Genomic DNA, 19,315 nt, shown 5'->3' with positions numbered 1-19,315 from the left:
TACTGCTGCCCTTCTGAGATCATGTTTTGTAAATATGAAGATGTCAGCAGTGTGATGGGTATTAAATGTCACATGCTGAACTGTGTGACCAATATCTGACACGAGGTAATCCAATCCAAAAGTATGTGCCAGTCTGACCCTGGTCAGATTATTATAACAAATATTAACTTGATCCCATAATTATACACACTCAACACTCAACTGTTTGAGTTTCTGACTATTACAGTTGTCATCAAACCACAGCCCACCAACAAAATCTTCATCTAATCACGCTGCTGCCTCCTGACAAACTGGGATGCCTTTATCCAAAGTAGCATTCCACTGAAGCAGGCCTCGGCCCTGACATGGCAGTCTGCGATCTGGCTATGTTCATTGTTCATGTGCTCAATAGGCAGCACATGGCGTGGGCAGCAGTCAGTGGGGCTAAATTTGTGCCTCTCTGCTCATTCCGGGGATATTTGTGACTTGCTCCTTGTTGACTCGTTGCGCTCCTTGCTGACAACGGGTCCCTGTGTGTCACAAAGTGCTAAATTCAGCCAGCTGTATGCAATTACGCTGCAAAATGCGCAGGCTCTGCTGCACATGAAGCAGTGACGATGGGCTGAATTATGATCATTTTAGCAGGATAATTTCTCTCAGCTGATCTGAAACATCAACAACATTAGCCTATAACAAATTCATACACCACCATGCAGCATATATATCTATAATCCAAATATTACTTTAGGAAAGGTTAATGTTTCTGAAATCACTCTTGCACAAATACCCCCTAAAATACGATTAATAAAAATGATATTTACCTGAGAAATGATTGGTTATTGGAGTCAAAAAGTGTTAGAACTTATCTGGATTAACCAGAGCATCTTGAAGGATAATATGCTTTATCAAATGCCTTCAATGTTTTTATCCTGTCGATTGGAGGCTACTTTGACAGACAGACAGGCACTGGTTCATAAATCAGTGGCCACATTTTTTACCCGAGGGAGATTCACTGTTGTTTCCTAGGTAACAGCCACCCCCACCCCTTCCCTTGCTCACTCTGGATTGTACCATATTTACTGTTAGGGTGAGCGGGCTATCTTCTCTATCGAATAGAAGTAGAATTCAATGGTAAAACGGAATACATGTAACACTTCACTCTAACCGAAAAGTGTTTTTCTTTCAGTAGCATCTACAGTGGCTCAAACATTTGATAATAAATACTCTATTAACGTTTACACCATAGTAGTAACCCCCCCTGAGGGAAGCACACTCAACATTTCCTCGAACTGTCAAAATCGCTTGTTGCTTCCTGCCCTAGCCTTAAAAGTAGTTAGCGAGCTAGCGTGTAGCGACTGATAGCTTACTTTCACTGACATCTGTTTTGAAAGCGAAAAAGTTTGCTGCGGAACGCAAATAGAGGCAAGTGTTAGTCAAAGAACGTTTCTGCCGTCCTGTGCCGAACCGTGAGTCCCATATCAACCGAAACAGCGCTCTCGAGAAACCGTTGGTAGCGGCTGAAGTGCAGCTGGATGTGACAGGTTCGTCATCAGGTAAGCATCAGGTAGTTAGCTTAGCAGGTAGTGTTAGCACACCTCGACTCTGATGGTACTTCACACGGTGTGGCGTTATGGTAAATATAGTGACTTCTTGGAACAGCAGAGGTGGCTAATATTACTCCACCATCATAAAAATAATTCACGGAAGGCTGTTTTGTAGGGCTAGCCGCCAATCTGTGCCCAAATAGCTAATAAAAACAGCTGAAAGCTCGTAAGTAAAATATAATATAATATAACTCAAATCCACAGATGCTGCACCTTCGTGCTCCCTGTGTATCCGAAAAGTGTTCAGTCCAGTGCTTTATGTTGCATTATGAAGTGGGAAATGACCTAACGAAGCCCACTGGGAATATATTTAATAACAACTCATTTATTATTAATTCTGCAGGTGAGTTTGTTGAGCTGTCATTAACGGTGCGTTTTTTTCAGTATTCAATGAACTTCTGCATTTTGAGATAAATTAGCTGCTACTTGGATTAATGGATTGTTCGATTTAAAGGAAAAGTAAAGGACTGATGAGGCATGAGTGGAGACAAACTTTTAGCCATTGCAGCTTTTTCAAATTAGAGCCTTTACACATTTAAGGTTAATACCTTCTGATCGGTTATTTACAATTATTAATCCCTGTGAACATGCAAAGCAGCAGCACAGAAGAGCATTGCACCAGTGTCTTTATTTTCATATGGAAACCAGACCTTGGTTTGCCATTTGGATGGAATATGTCGTGGTTATTAAAGCTCAAGTAAGACATGACATTCAACAGCACAGTGTAATTGGTGGAAAATGAGCTTTGTATAATAAGGAATGTAACATTTGCTCAATAATGTTGAAAAGGATAAAACAAATGTTAGATTAGTTTCCAGAAAGTATGAGTTCAGTGAGAATGAAATATACTTGAATGGCTTTGTTGGTGTGTATTTTATTTTAAAAAAAGCCCTGGTTGACCCTTGCATCCATTAAGCTCTTCTATATTTTAATGCAGACTCTGCATTTGACAGACTTATCAGAATGGGCTTCAAATGGAAGGAAGCACAACTCTTTCCTGCTTGATATTTGATTACAGCTAATAATAGAAAAGGACAGCTGCCTTTTCATTGATCTGTCTTCACTGCCCTATTTCTGAGCCCTTTTTTTCCCTCTCTCTCTCTCTGTCGCATGTAACTAACAGAAAAAGCACAGACAGTGTTCTGTGCTGAGGGAGAGTATTTCAAACACAGTCTTAACCCATCACTGTTTTCATTTTCTATTAGCCATTGTTTCAGATTATTCCCCTATTATATTTGAATATGAAGCTGCTTTGGGCCGCAGAATCCTAAATCTGGTTGTGTGTGAGTGAGCCAAGCTGTTTGGGGTCAAACAGGACAGGGATAATAAGAGGGGAGGGGATACCATGCGGGAAGGAAGTAGCTCGGCTTGTTTGGCTGCCAGGCTTTTGTTTGTTTTCCTGTCGGACAAATCTATTTAGGAGGTAGGCTATCTGAGGTCTGCCAGTGGAAATTAGCAGTGGCTTGGCTTGTTATGCAGTTATTGACAGTTATTCAGTGAGGGTTATTGAGAAGTTGGCTGCAGGCAAATTAGAGATTGATAAGCTTCATTCATCCGTGGAAGTTGCTTTTTGCTTTTTACATTCAATATTCAGGTCATAACTAATGTTCACCGTCTAGGATCATTAAAATGATCGCTTGGTATTGTGTACACGGTAGTAGTGAAACTACTTTCACTGATGGTGTAAGGTGGCACTTTTTCTTTCAACAAAGGATGACATAGCCCCGCCTCCCAGCCCGTGCCTCATGCAGCGGCAGAGCGCTTGTCTGTGTCATTTACCTACAGGTGCCCTGATCCCTAAGATGACGTCAGTGTTCGGCATCATTTGCTGAAGTAGACACTTTTTCATGCCGAATGGGATTAATCACCCCGAGCATCTATCTTCTCACAACATTTTGACAAATGTTTCGCTTGTGGAGCATCAACTGTCAAAGCCTAATCACACAGCTGATAGGTTTGTTTCTTGTGGAACTGTAAAGCATTTTTATCCTCATTGATGTCAACGAAACACCCAGGCTGCCGCGTCATCCACAACCTTTGTATGTGAGGGAGAGAGAGCGGGAGAGAGAGAGAGGGAGAGACGGATGGACGGCAAGCGAAAGAGAGAGAGAGACAGACAGTACAGCTGTTCTATTGAATCTGGATCGAAAAGTCATGAAGCTGGATCTCTGACTCATCAGTTCTGTGACGCTCCAGTTTCACGGCTCATATGATGCCAGCCAGCATGTCATCAGCTGGGTGGAAGGGACCTTCCAATACCAGCCGCCGTCATGTTATTTTTCCCCTTTCCCTTTTCTCGAAGCTAATTCTGATGCAATAACAATAACAGAAATGTTCATTACTGTGTAATTTTCCAGTCCAGCGAACTCAGGAATTGGATTGAAATACAGCTTGAAAGATAGCTTATAGAAATGTAGAAAAACATGCAGGTAGGGATAAAGAGACAAGGTGGGGCGGGGGATAGAATTAGGTGATTAAGAGCAGAGGAGAGAGTTGTCTGACTGTCTGGTTGATGTCGCAAATGAGTTCAGAGGACAGATGCTGATGGGAGGTAGAGGAGAGAGGGGGCGAGGGAAGAAATGTAGTGATCCTGTTACCTGGGGTGATGATGGCGATGGACGTGATATTCAGCATGGATCTGCAGCTACACTTTAATTACATCAAACATGTATATTTATCTATATTCTATTAAATGCAGTTCAGTTAATGATGATTTCATTTTGAATATTATCACCAGAATAGACAAGAAATAAATATTGTGATAGTTGGTTAAGCAGGGTGTGAAATTGGGGAAATACCTTTTCAGATCAGCATTCAGGGGTTGTTATACTGTAAAGCAGTTTTCACCCCATCACTTAGTCTGTGCTCTTCCAATGGAGAGACACAGATTTGCAGTAGCTGCTGTTTCATTGGCTGAACATGGTAAGGGGCAGGTCTTTGCCACAGGCTGGTGGGCAGGAAGGGGCTGGCTTTAGGGGTGTTGGAGGGGTTGGCTGGAAGTGTTTCAGCCAGATAGTTGGAGTAGACACTCTTTGCTTCCTGCCTGCCTGCTTGCCCGCCTGCCTGCCTGCCTGCCTCGCTCGCTTGCTCGGCAGCTTGGGGAAGAGAGAGAGAGAGATACTGATAGAAAAATCCCTGTCTAGGCATGGACCTCCGGCAGAAGCAGTCAAGAGCTCGCGAGGAATGACAGCAGAACACATGGTCATTAACTCCTGTCGCTGAGGCTGAGGGGAGAGCTGCGCTGTAGCTCCGCGTCACAGAAGCACCGGGAGCGTCCTGCGTTTGGGACAGCAGACAGACAGACAGACACAGAGCTACGGGACCCCCGGTGAAAGGAGGTGGGAAAGAGCCGACAGATTGGCTGGCTTTTTTCCTTTTTCTTTTCAGGAGTTTTGCTGCAGTGCGCTGCATACCAGTCTGGGTGGGGAGGGACCAGAGGGAATGTTTTATCTGTGTGAGAGAAAAGAGTGTAATGCTTAAAAACAAGGAAAAGGGAAGAAAATGCAGACAGAGTGGGATAAATGCGTAGGAGCACTGGGAGCTTGCAGCCACGCAGCAACTGTCCTCATTGCAGTTTCCAGCCCCGTTAATGGACTTTCTCTTTTTCAGCTCCTGCGGGAGAGGCATTATCACAGCGGTTGACTTGCCCCTTCCTCAGTACAAATGTCAAGAGCTCCTTTTTTGCCACATGGGCTGTATATTTTTCACTGCCTCGAGAAAAACTTTCCTGTTGTGTGGCATCTGTCCTGTCGCTGTTCACTTTGTGTAAGTTTTTCCTCATGACTCTTGCGCAAATTTCCCAAGGCAAAGGTTGTTTGTTAAGAGCACAGGCCGGTGTTGTGGACACAAATAGCCGATGGCTCAAATGAGCTGGAAGTTCGCAGTTCTAATAAGGCACAGTTCATAATTAACCTCTGAGTGAGATGGGGCACGGTTGACGTGTCTTCAGCTTACCGCTGTCTGTCTACATTTAGCCTTGCAATAGACGCTCGGCCGGTGGCAGCCAAGCAGTGGACATTACTGCCTGCATGGAAAAGGCTAGAGTGGTGTCATGCGTCTGGCTGTAGATCAAGGGGAAGTGGGTGTTTTCTAAAATGGAACATCAGTCCAGCCCTTCCTGATGAGAAAATAATGGGGTCTTAATCTCAGACATGTCCTTACTGCAAGACTTTGTCAGCTAGAAATCCCCGCTCTCTGACACTAATGTAAATTCTACCTCGAGCTAATATTAAAAGGATTTAGTGATTGGTAGATTTTACAGACATCCTCTGCATAACAGAGCTTTTTCAACTGATCTGTGATACAAGGGCAAGTTTGCTGAATCATTGAGCTCTTATGTTTTCAAGTGCTCAAGTAAGATTTTAACTTGGCTCCATTTGCAGTAGGTGCACTTTGTGTTGGTTTCACTAAATGGAGTGGGACTGGACGTCCTGTTAATCATCATATTTATCTCAACAGCAGTGTTCATCTCCGGCTGCCAGCTGCACTATAATTAGTTGACTTGCCTGAGTCCTTGTAGCTAACTAGGTAGAGGACAGGTTCACTTCAACACGAAAACAAATCCATTTACTGAGTGCAGGGGTCAAGATCGATCAAATCTACTGAAACTTTCTCCTGCCTGTTTTCAATTAAGTGGTTATAAAAACATAGAAAATACATCCAGTTATGAAAAGGATCACGGATAACAAGTGGCCAGTCCCATACCACGAGCAGGGCTATTCAGGTCATTCTGGTTTAGCTAAGGCTATTATGATATGGGACACACCTATGTGCTGACTCTGTGAAATGCTTCTTGCGTTGCCTCCGAACAGTAGCTTAGTCCGGGTATAGCCTCTGCTGAGCCCATCCTTATTGCTAATGGCATTTGATGATATTGAACTGAAGGATCCATAGCTTATGCCAAAGACAATTTCATAAGCATCAGAGCCTCCAGGGTATTAAATACGAATTAGGCTACAAGGTCTAGCCCTGCTCTTGATCCCCACTGGAAGATGCAAAGGAAGATTTTGCAAAAAGGAACATGATGGTGATGTCATACTTGACGTCTCGGTTTGGTTTTTTAGGAATAGAGAACATTCTGATAAAACCTTAACTAAAAGCCTCACTCGTTTTCCATTACTCACTGGAAACTGAACATTTTCCTATTTCCCCTCTACAATGAGGCCCTCTCTACACAGCCTTGAAAAACATTGACCACTTGTTCCTCTTGGCCATGCAAATGGCCATACAATTGCAGTTTGCCAGCACAAAATGGTAATAAATGGAAATTCAGCCACTCAGGCTCCCTGCTCATGCGCTCATCTGTCACAGCCATTTGTATTTTGACTTTATTTTGGTAGCAACACCTTGCTGGTGCCATGGAAAACGTTTCCACAAAGCTTATGACCAGTAGGAACCAGGTAGCTTATCATCTCCCCTAAACAAATACATGCGGTTAAAGATAAATTGCCCAGCACAGCCGGTGTGCACAGATACCAGAATAATGGGTTACATACGTGGTAATCAGAGGTCAAGCCCATGACTTTCACTCGAGACACCCCAGTCCCTCTGACTCTCGTTCAACTAACCAGACTGACCAAGATAATGCTTCAGCCAGCTGGCCTTGGTAAGCATCAGTAATCCATAAAGTCTAGTACTGTGGTGCTTTACTTTACATCTCTATCCTGCTTTATCAGGTCACCCTGTCTGACCACTGTTTGTACAGGACAAAGAGGAGACAAAGTCTTCTTTCAACATCGCAAAAAAAATTACAGAGCAAAAAATTACAGAACAAAAAAATTCCTAACATATACACTAATGTGCATGTGTATGAGTTTATTAGTTTGAGTGTCATTTAAAATGCTGCCTTTCTGAAACAGGATAGTGGACTTTAGCCAGCAAGCATCAGCTATAAAATAATGGCTAATCGATTTCATTACAGTAACATTGAAATAGACTATATTTCTGTGTTGTTGGAGCCACGTTATTATACTAGTCCTTCACAGAGAGGCTTCATTTCTGCAGAACAAAAGCCGCGGTGCAATTTTCTGCCCCAGAAAGGCCACAGATCTGCAGAAGCAATGCCTGGTTCAGCCATGAGGATCTGCAGAAAGGCTCATTTCTAATGCAAATTTTACCTTGAAATGGTATTAAAAGGATTTAGTGTTTAGTAGTGATCCTATGCAGAAAAGCAGTAGTCAGAACATGCTGTGTGGCTCTTCCTACCTGCTGACCATCTGCCCTTCCGTCCTTTCATATCATTGGCATTGTCCTCAAAGCGTGACTACAGAGCTCAGTGTAAACTAAGTCATGCTGCATGTTGATGTAATGCATGAGCAAACTAAGGCAGTTTTAAATATGTCAGAGTCACATTGTTAAGGATTGTCAAAGTAGCCTAAATTTACAGTGTGTGCACCGCCTCTGACTTCAGCTACAGTTTTCAATAGTAGTTATTCCAAAGCAATTTATTTCTGCTGTGCTTGAGTTTCTCATGCTCTTAGGATCGGGTGTAATTATATGACACAGATAAGAGGTTCACCCCCCATGATAACAGTTTACTTCCTAGCAGGGGCTTTGGTATGTTTTAGGGATATAAGAGTGTTCTCAGTTGCCACCGCTAAAGAGTGTCTAGCTAGCATTTATGGCTACATCACTTTACAGTTAGATATCCCATCTCTTAAAAGGTTACATTAACGAAGCACATGTAGCGTCTGTTTAAAAATACTGCTAGGGCTGCTTTATTGATTATTTCCTTTATTAAGTTATATATTATTAATTTTTATGTGTCTACTAAACATTTGGCATATAAATGAATGACTAAACCTCTGTAAGTGCAACTCAGCAATTTGCTGCCATCTTAGCAACCCCTCCAGATAAAAGGGTAGTTATTTTGCTGTTTCTGTCTAGAGCCTGACCAATATAGGATTTTTAAGAGCAATACTAATATTTGGTGATGTTAAAATCCAATCTAAATGGTTTATTTCTTGTGTTTTTTTTCTTTCAGAAACAAGAAACATAAACTGTTTTTCCCTAACATTTGTTATGTGTAGGTAATTATGTGTGCTGCCATCAGGGATGTAGCAGACTGCCCTCTTGTGGACAAATTATGCAAATCAATAATTTGAAACATGGTTGAAGGGTGTTTCTGCTATCTCTTCTTTACTTTTCAAATTTTCATTTATTGTCCGTTATAAATGCAGATACCGTTATAATACTGTTAAATAGCTGATATCAACAGATATATTGGCCCCACAGACTCTAATCCCCCCCCCCCCAAAGGGAGGAAATATGTAATCAGTTCAGTGTCCACAGTGTTCAAGATATCATGTGCTAATTTTGTGTGATGGTATATACCAATAACAGCTTGAGCTGATTTAATTTAGTTTAAAAATCGGGTCAAGGTCAAGGTCACACTGTTGAGGGGGAGTTCTCTGAGTGCTCTTGTTACGAGCTTAATCTTGATGGAAAACCCGATTAAATTTCTATTTGTAGATGAGCCAAGTACTCTTACCTAAATTTTTACCAATATAGCACGTCGATATATCTCCCACAACATAGTTAAAACTATCGTAAACAGTCTAATCTGTGCATATGTCAATGCAACAACACAATATCTTTTGAGGTTTGGCTGTTCATTGGCTCTTTGGAAGCAGGGTGGAACCGGCATGTCTTTGTTATTACCAAATGCTTCTTAGTCAGGATGTTGGATATTATTAAGATATTTACTTTACTTTTTCTATTCTGTTTTTTGTTTTGTGTTTTTGACAGCAGTAATACTACATAAACATACAGTTCTATACAATATCAGAACAGATTTTCTTTGTTTTTCTTTATGTTCTGTTTTTCCTTCGTTTTAGTCTTATTACCACCCACATAAGTCTCCTTTGGATCTCTAGTCCTCACCATTCGTTTTGAATATCTTTCTTGGCAAACATTGTTTGAATGTTGCCTGTTGAGACACCTCGGAGTGTTCAGATGACCCTGACCAAGCATTATCCACTCTGTCAGGCTGTTTCTTTTCATCCAAACTTTGATTGCTGTAAACCCCTGCTTTAAATAGAAAAATAGAAAATGACTAGTGGTTGTGTTCCCCTACTATTTCAGCACAACTTGCTGCACCTTTCAAAGTAAGTCATTTCTCAGAGAAATGGCACTATCATCCCTTTACACTCTCTGACAAAGTAGGTTAGCTTGATCACACACTTCTTATGGCTCCTAAAAATAAGAAGGGATTAATTGTTAAAGGTCAGATCTGACATGATTCTTACCTGACTGTCTCTTTTGCAGTGATTGGCTCTTTCCCTGGGGTGATGATGTGAAATTAAATCCAACCTTGGAGAGTGAAGCCTGGGCGTCAGTACGATCAGGCGAGGAAGCTTCTGATCTCATTTCACATGATCAGCTCTGAAGTGGGACAATTAGATTAGCTAGACAAAGGTTGGTGGGTAATTTCAAGAGAAGCTTAAAAAAAAATCTGCCCTCCTATATGCCTGAAATAAACAACAAAAAAATCAATTATCTTATAGAAAAATGGGCTTCTCCATTTGGACTTTTAGATGTAATTTTTATTTTGGATGTCAAACTGAAGAATTTAGTAGATTCCAGGAAGAAAGGATAAGTGCGTCTTACTTCAGACCTCTGTCTTGTGGACAAGAGATTAAAATAAATACTGTGCTGAATCTGCCAGTAGCATACACCTGTATGACAGCTGCTTCCCTGTCAGGGACAAACCCTGCGAACACGGGTGTACAATTCCCCACAAACCTTCATTAACAAGTGTAGCCTTTCATATGCCATGTGAGATTGGTCAAGATGTTTTCCAGTGGGGTAATCTGTTAACCAGAACTCTATATATTTTTACAGTCCTTCTCTTTCTCCTCCCTCAGTCTGTGTCCTCAGCCCCTTACCCGCCTGCATTTAGCAGAAAAATATTTCCAGATGTGCCAATGAAAGAGCTCCTTGCGCAGTAGCTCCGTAATGGATTTCATATGCTCAAACTAAAGGTCACTTCCTCATATTGTTGCTCTACCAATTGTCCCTCCTCAGTCCCTAGACAACAGCCAAACACAGGGACCAGCGTCTTTGCAGGATGAGACAGGCAGCACAGACGCACCGACGCACGTCTCCCCCCAATGAATGTAAATTGACAGGCTGCCGTCAATGAGCCAGTACCTAATTTGGATGGTGGGAGACCAGTGAATATTGCCGGACACTGGGCAGCGTCATAATCGTGTCTGGCACTGGCATATGCATCTGTCTCGGTCCCTCTCCGGCTGCTGGACAACTGCCCGGAATAGTGCTGCTCTGCGCGGTTTTCTATTGGCTGAACTCGTCCCTCCGTGCATGGCTCTACAGGGCGGGTTGGACCCTGGGGCTTTTTTCTATCTCTGCTCTGACTCTGCGTTCTTGTCCACTGTCTCATAGCACAGTGGCTTTTGCCATTCCCCACTTTGTATGCAATATGTTGGAAAGCCACTGGGCTTGCAGTCACCCCGTACGAAGGCGGACAGCAGCGACTGTGGGACTTAGACTCAAATGGCTTCTGAATAACCTTTTAACTGCCTTTTTTTCTGGTTTATCAGGCCTGTCCCCTTTGGAGCTAGCACTCCTCTGGGGCAGTACACACACAACTTCAGATTGACACGCATAAAACAAACACCGTTAACGCCTGCTGAAGCCTGTTAGATAAATTGTTTCCCGTCATAATTAGCGAGCCATTTTCTCACTGTGAAAATAGCCTCACTCTGTTTGTCTCTTGTCTCTACTTTTCTCTCTTTCACTTCTCCCTTTTAGATCACTGACAGAAAGTGCCTTGTGAGACAGCATCCCTACTTGAAGATCGCTGAGTGTTTCTGAAGAACTCCAGATTTTTTTTTTTTTGCCCTCTGCGATCGTGACGCCACACGGCTCGGCTGTGAGGATCGCTGACCCTTGATTTGTCCTCACCTGTGATCTGTGTGAAGGAAAAGTAAAGAGCTGCTGGAGCTGCTGCATAGCTGGCCAACGTGCCAAAGCTCAGAGAGAGGGTAACAATAAAAAGCCACAAACTTTGTATTATCCTGAACTGTGCCATTGTACCTCAAAATAACCCTGATATCCACCCCTTGCAAAGATATCATCACTCACGCAGAGGACATTTTGGGGACACGGGTACATCGACTAAAGCTTTTCTCTGAGCATGCCCCCTCTGCCTTTCCAGACGTTCGCACCTGAGACTTACTGATTGATAAACAACTAGCTGTTTGACTGAGAAACTCCACAATAGCGCAATAGTGTAGTCCCATGTTCAGGTCACAGAGACTTTGCCAGTCCATTACCTCCACGTTCCTGTCTGCAAGGACAAGCCTGATCCACTGACCTGAAGCAGATCATTTATAGCTACACATTCTGCTGCTTCTTAGTTCTTTTGTTTTTTGGGGATATTTTTGTTTTTGTTTCTTTTTTTTAACTGGAGTGCTCCTCTTCAGAGGATAACCTCCACATTAAACCTAGTGGCTCTGCTGCAACCCGGCTCTACAGCCAGCGCTGTTGACATGGCTCTAAACATTGCCTCCATACGGGACACAAAATGGCTGACCCTGGAAGTGTGCCGGCAGTTTCAACGCGGGACTTGTTCACGCAGTGATGAAGAATGCAAATTTGCCCACCCACCCAAAAGCTGCCAGGTGGAGAATGGGAGAGTGATCGCCTGCTTTGACTCGTTAAAGGTAAGGACTGCAGTTTTCTGTTCATGACGTCTAGAATTTGAGCTGCTTGATTTGTTATCTGTCAATCCCAGGCATACAGAAGTGATTACTGTTAGTTTATATCTGCCGTGTGATATAAAACACATTTGTGCACTTGGATTACATCTCTGCAGAAGCAGTATAATACCTGACACAAAATGTTACAGCTTTGTGCTCTCAAATGGTCAGCGTGTTGTAGGTTGTGCGCTCAGCGCGTCATGTCATGTCCCCACGCTGTGCTGCTGTTAGCCGACCAGTCTGACCTGTGAAGTGAAAAGGCCACAGAGGTTTTGTCATGTGTGTGCAATTCGTTTTCTTTTTTTTTCATGGGAAGTTCTTCTAATATTACTGTGCCTTGTCCATCATGCGTACTTGTGGGTGAGCATCTGATCGCCTTGAGTCACTCCAGGGCTTCTATTCCTGGATGCATGTCAGCTGTCACATGCAACCAACAAACACCAGTCAGTGCTTGTTTTGTCATATTGGTTCACACAGATCCAAGAAGAGGCATTACATCTTCAAAATGCGGATAATCTGCTTTTGTCAGCCTGAATACATGGATTGAATATGTGCGGCATTACATTGTACCACGTTTTGTTCAGGGAAAATCCACTAGAACCTTCAAAGCCACGTTGAAGTGTTTATCCCTTTAATAAGGCTTGTAGTTGATTTGTTTGCTCCCTCCCCTTTATCAAAAGTTAAATTGTTTTAATTTGTACGTTTGAAACAGATTTTACTGCACAGTTTCATAGTAGTAAAACATCACTTAAATTAGCTCAACACCAGACACTTTAAAGCCAACCCAGTCGTAACAAGGTCGATTCACACATGCCCCCCTCATGGTGCAAATAAGATCCGAGAGCACCCTTATTATTTTCAGGCTGTGCAGGGAAAAAAAGAACTGAAAAACAGATGTGACAATGATAAATAGCCAAAGAAACTAGAGCAGAACACTAGAACTGTAAGGAGTTTGTCTTTGTTTTAGGTATAAACTGTAGCTGCATTTCACATTTAGAACAGCGCAATGTGTGGTGAGTGCATTTCACATTTTTTAAGGCCCGTGCCAAAAGCGGTTCTACTAGATTGGCACGTTTCTCTGAATGTTAAAAATGTGAAATAATGGTAGAGGACATTTTTGAATCTTGATCGCAACCTTCATGAAACACATTGCAAAATGTGTAAGAAGTCAGTTTCATTCCAAAGTTTCTCATGGTCTTTATTTATTTGACACTGTAAAGAAACAAGCTGCTTTTATGTTGCTACAAGCTCCTTCCTTGGCTAAGTTATTGCTAACAGTCAGCCACTGAGTGACATTCTTTCCCAGCTGCCAGATCTTCTGAGCTCTTATGCCGTGATTGTTTAATGAGCAAACAGCTGACTCTAATCAGAACTGATTTGTTGTTGCACCAAGTAAGGTTAAGCCTGATATGGAATCTCTGCAATCGCTATGATTTCCTTAATAACTCCAAGTTGGCATTCTTGGCTGAAGGGGAACTAGAATGACCTGAGTAGTCAACCTCATACTATGTTTAGTTTAGACTGTGCTCTGTGACATTTTTTTGTGTAAACACTGGCTTTGAGGCAGTCATCTGGCAATTCATTCTTCAGCTGTGGCTTAAGCTGTAGAATAAAAGAAAAGTCTATGTGTACAATGTGCACTCAGGATTTCTGGATATCAAAGCCTCAAGTTATGCTGTAAACCCTGTTCTCAGTTATCATTATTGACATACTTTAAAAATGCCTTTATGTTATCACTTCTGTTATAATACACAATCTTGATGGTAGTTTCTACCCAGAACATTTTCAGGTATGGACTACAAGCATCCTCGACTGATTCCCATTTGTTTCCTTAAGGGATTTCTGACCACAGCGACCAGACTTCTTCTTCTTTCTTTCTTTCTTTCTTGTTTTTTTGTGGTCTGACCAAAGGCCATCTACAAGTAAGCCTTTTTTTCCTTAACAGCAAAACCTCCTGACAGTTACTGGGACAGTTTCTGAAGCTACCTAAATATATGGGGAGATATCCATTACTTTTACATCAGTAGTGGATGGGTCCTAAGGATTGCATGCATAAAATCACGTAAACAAAAACTTGAAAAGTTTGCTAAATTTGCCCCAGATAAGGTGAAATGTTTTCTTTTTTCTGCATGGTATACTTTATTACGCAAGCATACAACTTCATTGTGGCTTCATTACTGGCTCAGCTCTACTTCATGCCATGCAAATTTGTGTTTTGTATACGTTAGACCAGAAAAAAGATAAGCACGCCTAACTACAGCTTCACAACCATAGACAGGTAGTATAACAAATAGATAAGTCTGCTCCCACACCGTTGATGTTGTTGTATTTGTTGCCAGCTATTACACCATCCTGATCCATATAAGTGCTGGTTTACTGCTTGGGGGGTTTCTTAATTTTTAAAAAAATTTAAAATCTAAAGGTCATGACACAGGATAAGAGTTTTTTGCTGGTATCTCTCCCCTACATGGGCTTTTTTCCCTTCCATAAGTGGCTTGCATTATACTGCAGTATTCTAGCAAAACAGTAGCATTTCTTACATTTACCGCCCGGACTTGTCTGGCAGCCTGTTAATCTACGATCTTCTGCTGTCATTGAAGACTGCCTCCTTAACCCAGCTTAACTCCTAATGCAACTAAAAAGCTAAATGTATAGACAAAGACACAAAATTTCACCCCTTCTAACCCTAATTTCCCCATCCAGCCCACTGACAGAAGGAGAATACAGTATTCTCTGTACTTTTTAACTCCAACTCACCCCCACTCTCGCAAAGACTTTCCTCGTGACAAGAGAATGAATGCTTTATTATGCATTAGGAAGTGTGTTTCAGTCCATTGCAGGCTGATTTTCACCCCCATTATGCCCGTATCATCTTCCTGGGTCTTCTCATCCGATAGGGTTATCATGCCAGGGTTGGGTGCTGCCAGGCATGACTTGGCCAACGATCAGAACGGTCTTTCTCATAAACACGTAAATGGTAGTGCTTGGGAAAGGAGCAGAGAAGGAGGTGTAGCACTGCTGCTGCGCTTGTCGAGCAGCAGTAGGCAAACATTCCAAGGAATGGTCGTTGTTTTGAGTTTCTAAAAACACTTCTGTGACCACAGCGGCTCTGCACCATCATAGTTTTATCTTAAACTTGTCAGCTCTCTGCCAAAATAAAAGCATTTGCTTTTTATTTTATTTTGGATGAACGCTTATGCCCTAATTTTCTTACTGATATTTTACTTTGGGCTGCACAGCATTTGTTTTTTTAAATCTAATGACTTGGGGCATGGTGATATGTAAATTGCAGGGATCTCTGACTTGTTTTGGTCATTTTTTTTTCATAATGCAGCTTCTAAAAGGTGCAATTCAATTAAAACATGATGCAGCAGGACTGCTTAATTAAGGTGGAAAGTTATACCTCGCAGAATTGGCGGACAATTGGGCGTTGTAGTTCTGCTGGATATAAATTGCATTTGAAAGCATAATTCACTTATTGCTGTTGTGTGGGGATCCGTCTTTACCCAAGAGACCCAAAGAACAGCGTGGCTTTTTAGATTTCCAATAATAAGAAACTCCAGCAAGCAGTGAAGCCACCAGATCATGGGTTTTACGGCAAATGCATGTCTACGTTAGAGGGGGACTTTCGTAGTGTGGTCAAACAGTCGCTCGTGCATGTTTCTTTTATCTGAAATATCTGGTTTTGCATTTTCTGTTAGAGAGTTTTGCATGGGTTAAATAATGGTGAGGGATCACTCCTTTCTCGTTTACTTCCTACTTTCTCAATCATAACGCTTGCAGCACCCTCACACGGTGCTGCTCTCAGCATTTCTATGGTGTAATTTCTAGGGGATTATTTTTGTCCCCTGCTTTACTCTGTGGGTTTTAGAAACAGCCCTTCTATGCTACATTTATCATCTCTCAAAATAGGAGAAGCTTCTTCATCCCTGTCCAGCTAAAGCTGAACTAACATTTAGTCGGTGTGCATGAGAGGGGTTATAAAGTATCATTCGTTTCAATTGAGACCTGACAGGAACGTTTGGGAGTGGTGACCTCGCAGTGGGAACTTTTCAGATATGTCAACTGTTTTTTCAACCACATATCAGATTTCCAACATGGCTATGGAGCCCATTATAGCCCAGCTCTGCTCCCATAACTGTCCAAATAGTTTTAGTATGTTTGTTCTCTTGCTTTGCGATAGTCACAATTTCGTTGTACATGTAGAATGAGAATAAAAGGCTATTCTATATGTTAGTGGTGTTAACAATCTTGTCTATGTTTTATCTTCTGAATTAGGAAAATGACATTCAAATGGAACAAGTTCAGACAGGTTTGGTGGCTGCTAGACAGAACATGACATTTAAATGTCATATATGAATACAAATTGTTGTATGTCAGCAGCAAATTACCTCCATACAGCTAGCTTATTTTAAACTAAATAAATATGGAGATATAGTTCTATCAGTAAGTCAAAACAAGAACGTTAAGTCTGTGCTGTCATCTGAACCTTGATTTGTCTTAATCTGTTTACATAATTTCTTCCGTTGCAACTTTGACATAATTCGAGCTAAACATGATAGAAAACCGAGAGAGGCAGCTCTGTGTCTCCAGTAGTTTCAGAGATGTGTTGTGGTTGAAGCCATTTCCTTTAAGCTCTTTGATAATTGTTGCACCGTGACCATGGAAACCATCATAGAGTGGTGGTGGTGGTAGAGATGAGTGGAAGAGAGGGCTTGGGTAGTAAATGAATGAGAATACCTACCTTAATGGAGTAAATGCAATCATGCCGGTCATGTGATGATGTCACATTGACTGTGCAACCATTAGACATCAGCCTTTCGTCAGTGGTTAGGTTTGACTATATTTGACATGTCTGGATGGGGTTTTTTTCATTCTAAGTTAAAGCATAAGACACATATGTATAATAATCAGCTGCAGAAAATTAACAGCCATTTTAGAGTTTCACTGGTGCCTTTGCAGACTTTGAAGCCTTTACAAAACAGACTGAATGCCTGACAGCACGGTCTGTTTAGATTTCCTCCCCCACACTTATTTGCACCAGTAACATTTTACCAGGTGACCACCACGCCTGAATGAGCTTCCGTAGGCTGAGAGTTGGGGCTGGGGGTGGGGGGTAGCCTGCTGCATCTGAGCGCGATCATGTTTCGTCAAGTTGCAGTCGTCAAAAAGAAAGCAGTGAAGCAGGACAAACAATAGGAGCTACTACTTTCAGGTGTGCAGTGTTTTCTCATTTGTATCACAAGCTCGCCACAGTCCCCATGGGGATGAAGCGCCCTGGTTTCCCTCACTTAGTAAGAACACCTTAATCCGGACTGTGCTTTAAAAGAGCATGCTCCACTGTAAGTGTGTTATCGGAGGGCGTGGGACGGCTGAAAATAAAGAAGCGAGGGAACATGGGAAGAAGGGAAGGTGTTCATATTTGAACGGTTAAGAGAATAAAAATACAAGAGTAAAACTGTGAAGGTGGGACTTTAAGGTTGTTTCCTGTCTGTAAACGACAGATCTCACCAGGTAGGGAAGTAGAGCAAAAACTTAAGCCACTTATCAAAAACTCTTATTAGGATTCAAGAGAAGTGTGCCTACTACCTTGATTTAATTTCTTACTCCAGATAAACCTGTCAAGACAGAAAGCAGACATTGAAACATAAATACTAATGCAGCCCAAAGACCTCTTTTTAAGTTTAATGGATCTGTAACTTAACCATAGCTTCCCCCCTCTGAGCTCAGTACATTTGAATTTTTGTGGGAAGCTTCAGTGAACATGAACTTTCTGCCCGTGGCCTCAGTTTGCTTCTCCTCTCTTGTTTTAAAAGATGGGCTCGGCTACATTCCTCAGTGTAATCCTCCCGAACTGGGCCACACCCTGGGCAGAGCAAACATGTGGAGGGGAATGTATGCCGCGCAGCAGGAGTTGGTGTCCCCCCAGGGTCATTCACCCAGACACAATGAGGCACTGACTTGAGCCTAATGTGGGGCTGCAGTGGATGCGGCATGCTTTTGATGAGCCCCTAGGAGACCCCACACTGCTACCGTTCCTTAAACAGGCCTCCTCGTAGGCAGACAAATGCATGCACACACACTATCTTGCCAGTGCAAACCATGCCAAATTTCATTTGATCCATGTGATTTCACCCCCTCCACAGCCCCAGTCTATCTGAAAACATCTACAAAGGTATAGAGATAAGAGTCAGGGAGAGGGAAGTCTGATCAGATCTCTGTTTCCTACTCAGGCCTAGTTAGTCAGTCTGGTCACTCTGTGTGCTGGAAATGTTTAAAAGAAGAACCACAAAAACATTTGTTTATGCATGTGAAAGCATATTACCCACCATTAAACCCCAGTGATAGATCACTGTTATAGTGGGATTTGTAAGGAGTCCTTGAGCAGTGTAGAAAATTCTGTTTTACATCTGGTCACATTTATAGGTCATATGTTGATCATTGAGACTGTGTGTTATAATTTGGTTGATAGTTTACATCCTGTAGAATAGAGCAGGGCGATATGGCCAAAAATATTTATCACGATATATATTTGAAAATTTGCGATAACGATATAACCGACGATATAATTGATGCGAGACAAAATACAACTCCACAACATTACTAGCGCAAAAAGACAACCTTCCATTTATTTTCACTTAAACAAGAAGCTGGTTTTTATGTACATTAAAGCTTTATAAAAATGTAACAGTGCAAATGCAAATTCCTTGCTGAAAGTTTAACCAAAAGGCATTTCCAGTAGAAATGGGCTGACATATCCTGAGCATAACCATGTATAATATCCACTGAAGTTAAAAAGAGGTGCTTTGCAACATTAAACTGCAGTGTGCAGTATGCATTTTTCGGACCGTAAGGTGCACGGGATTATAAGGCACATTAAGCGAAACAAAGCAGTCAGATAAATCAAACTTTATTAAACTCATTCTTCTTGCTTCCTCCACTTCTGTACCATTGATTCATTAATGTTGAATTCTCTGGCAGCGGCTCTATTCCCATGTTGTTGCAGTATAT

At 42.0% G+C, this 19,315-nt stretch overlaps 1 protein-coding gene across 14 annotated transcripts in view; it reads left to right on the top strand.

Annotated features, from left to right (window-relative positions):
- The first annotated feature begins 1,297 nt into the window (after positions 1 to 1,297).
- mbnl2 (muscleblind-like splicing regulator 2) overlaps positions 1,298 to 19,315 on the top strand; it is a 51,159-nt gene continuing 33,141 nt past the window's right edge. For 8 of the 14 annotated variants that reach the window (XM_085397414.1, XM_085397421.1, XM_085397419.1 and 5 more), the window contains exons 1-2: positions 1,298 to 1,532; positions 11,355 to 12,268. In XM_085397414.1, the coding sequence (XP_085253540.1) occupies positions 12,095 to 12,268 (174 nt within the window). In that variant the 5' untranslated portion in view covers positions 1,298 to 1,532; positions 11,355 to 12,094. Of the gene's footprint in view, positions 1,533 to 4,595; positions 4,922 to 9,848; positions 9,999 to 11,354; positions 12,269 to 19,315 lie in introns of those variants that run through there. The other 6 variants (XM_085397422.1, XM_085397410.1, XM_085397412.1 and 3 more) reach the window with 5 other exon arrangements.

Source organism: Rhamphochromis longiceps, linkage group LG23, assembly GCF_057381845.1.
Source record: "Rhamphochromis longiceps isolate RC_006_pf linkage group LG23, R_longiceps_female_GT1.1, whole genome shotgun sequence".
NCBI lineage: Eukaryota > Metazoa > Chordata > Actinopteri > Cichliformes > Cichlidae > Rhamphochromis > Rhamphochromis longiceps.
Note: the sequence above shows the minus strand (reverse complement) of the source record. Positions and strands in the feature narration are given on the sequence as shown.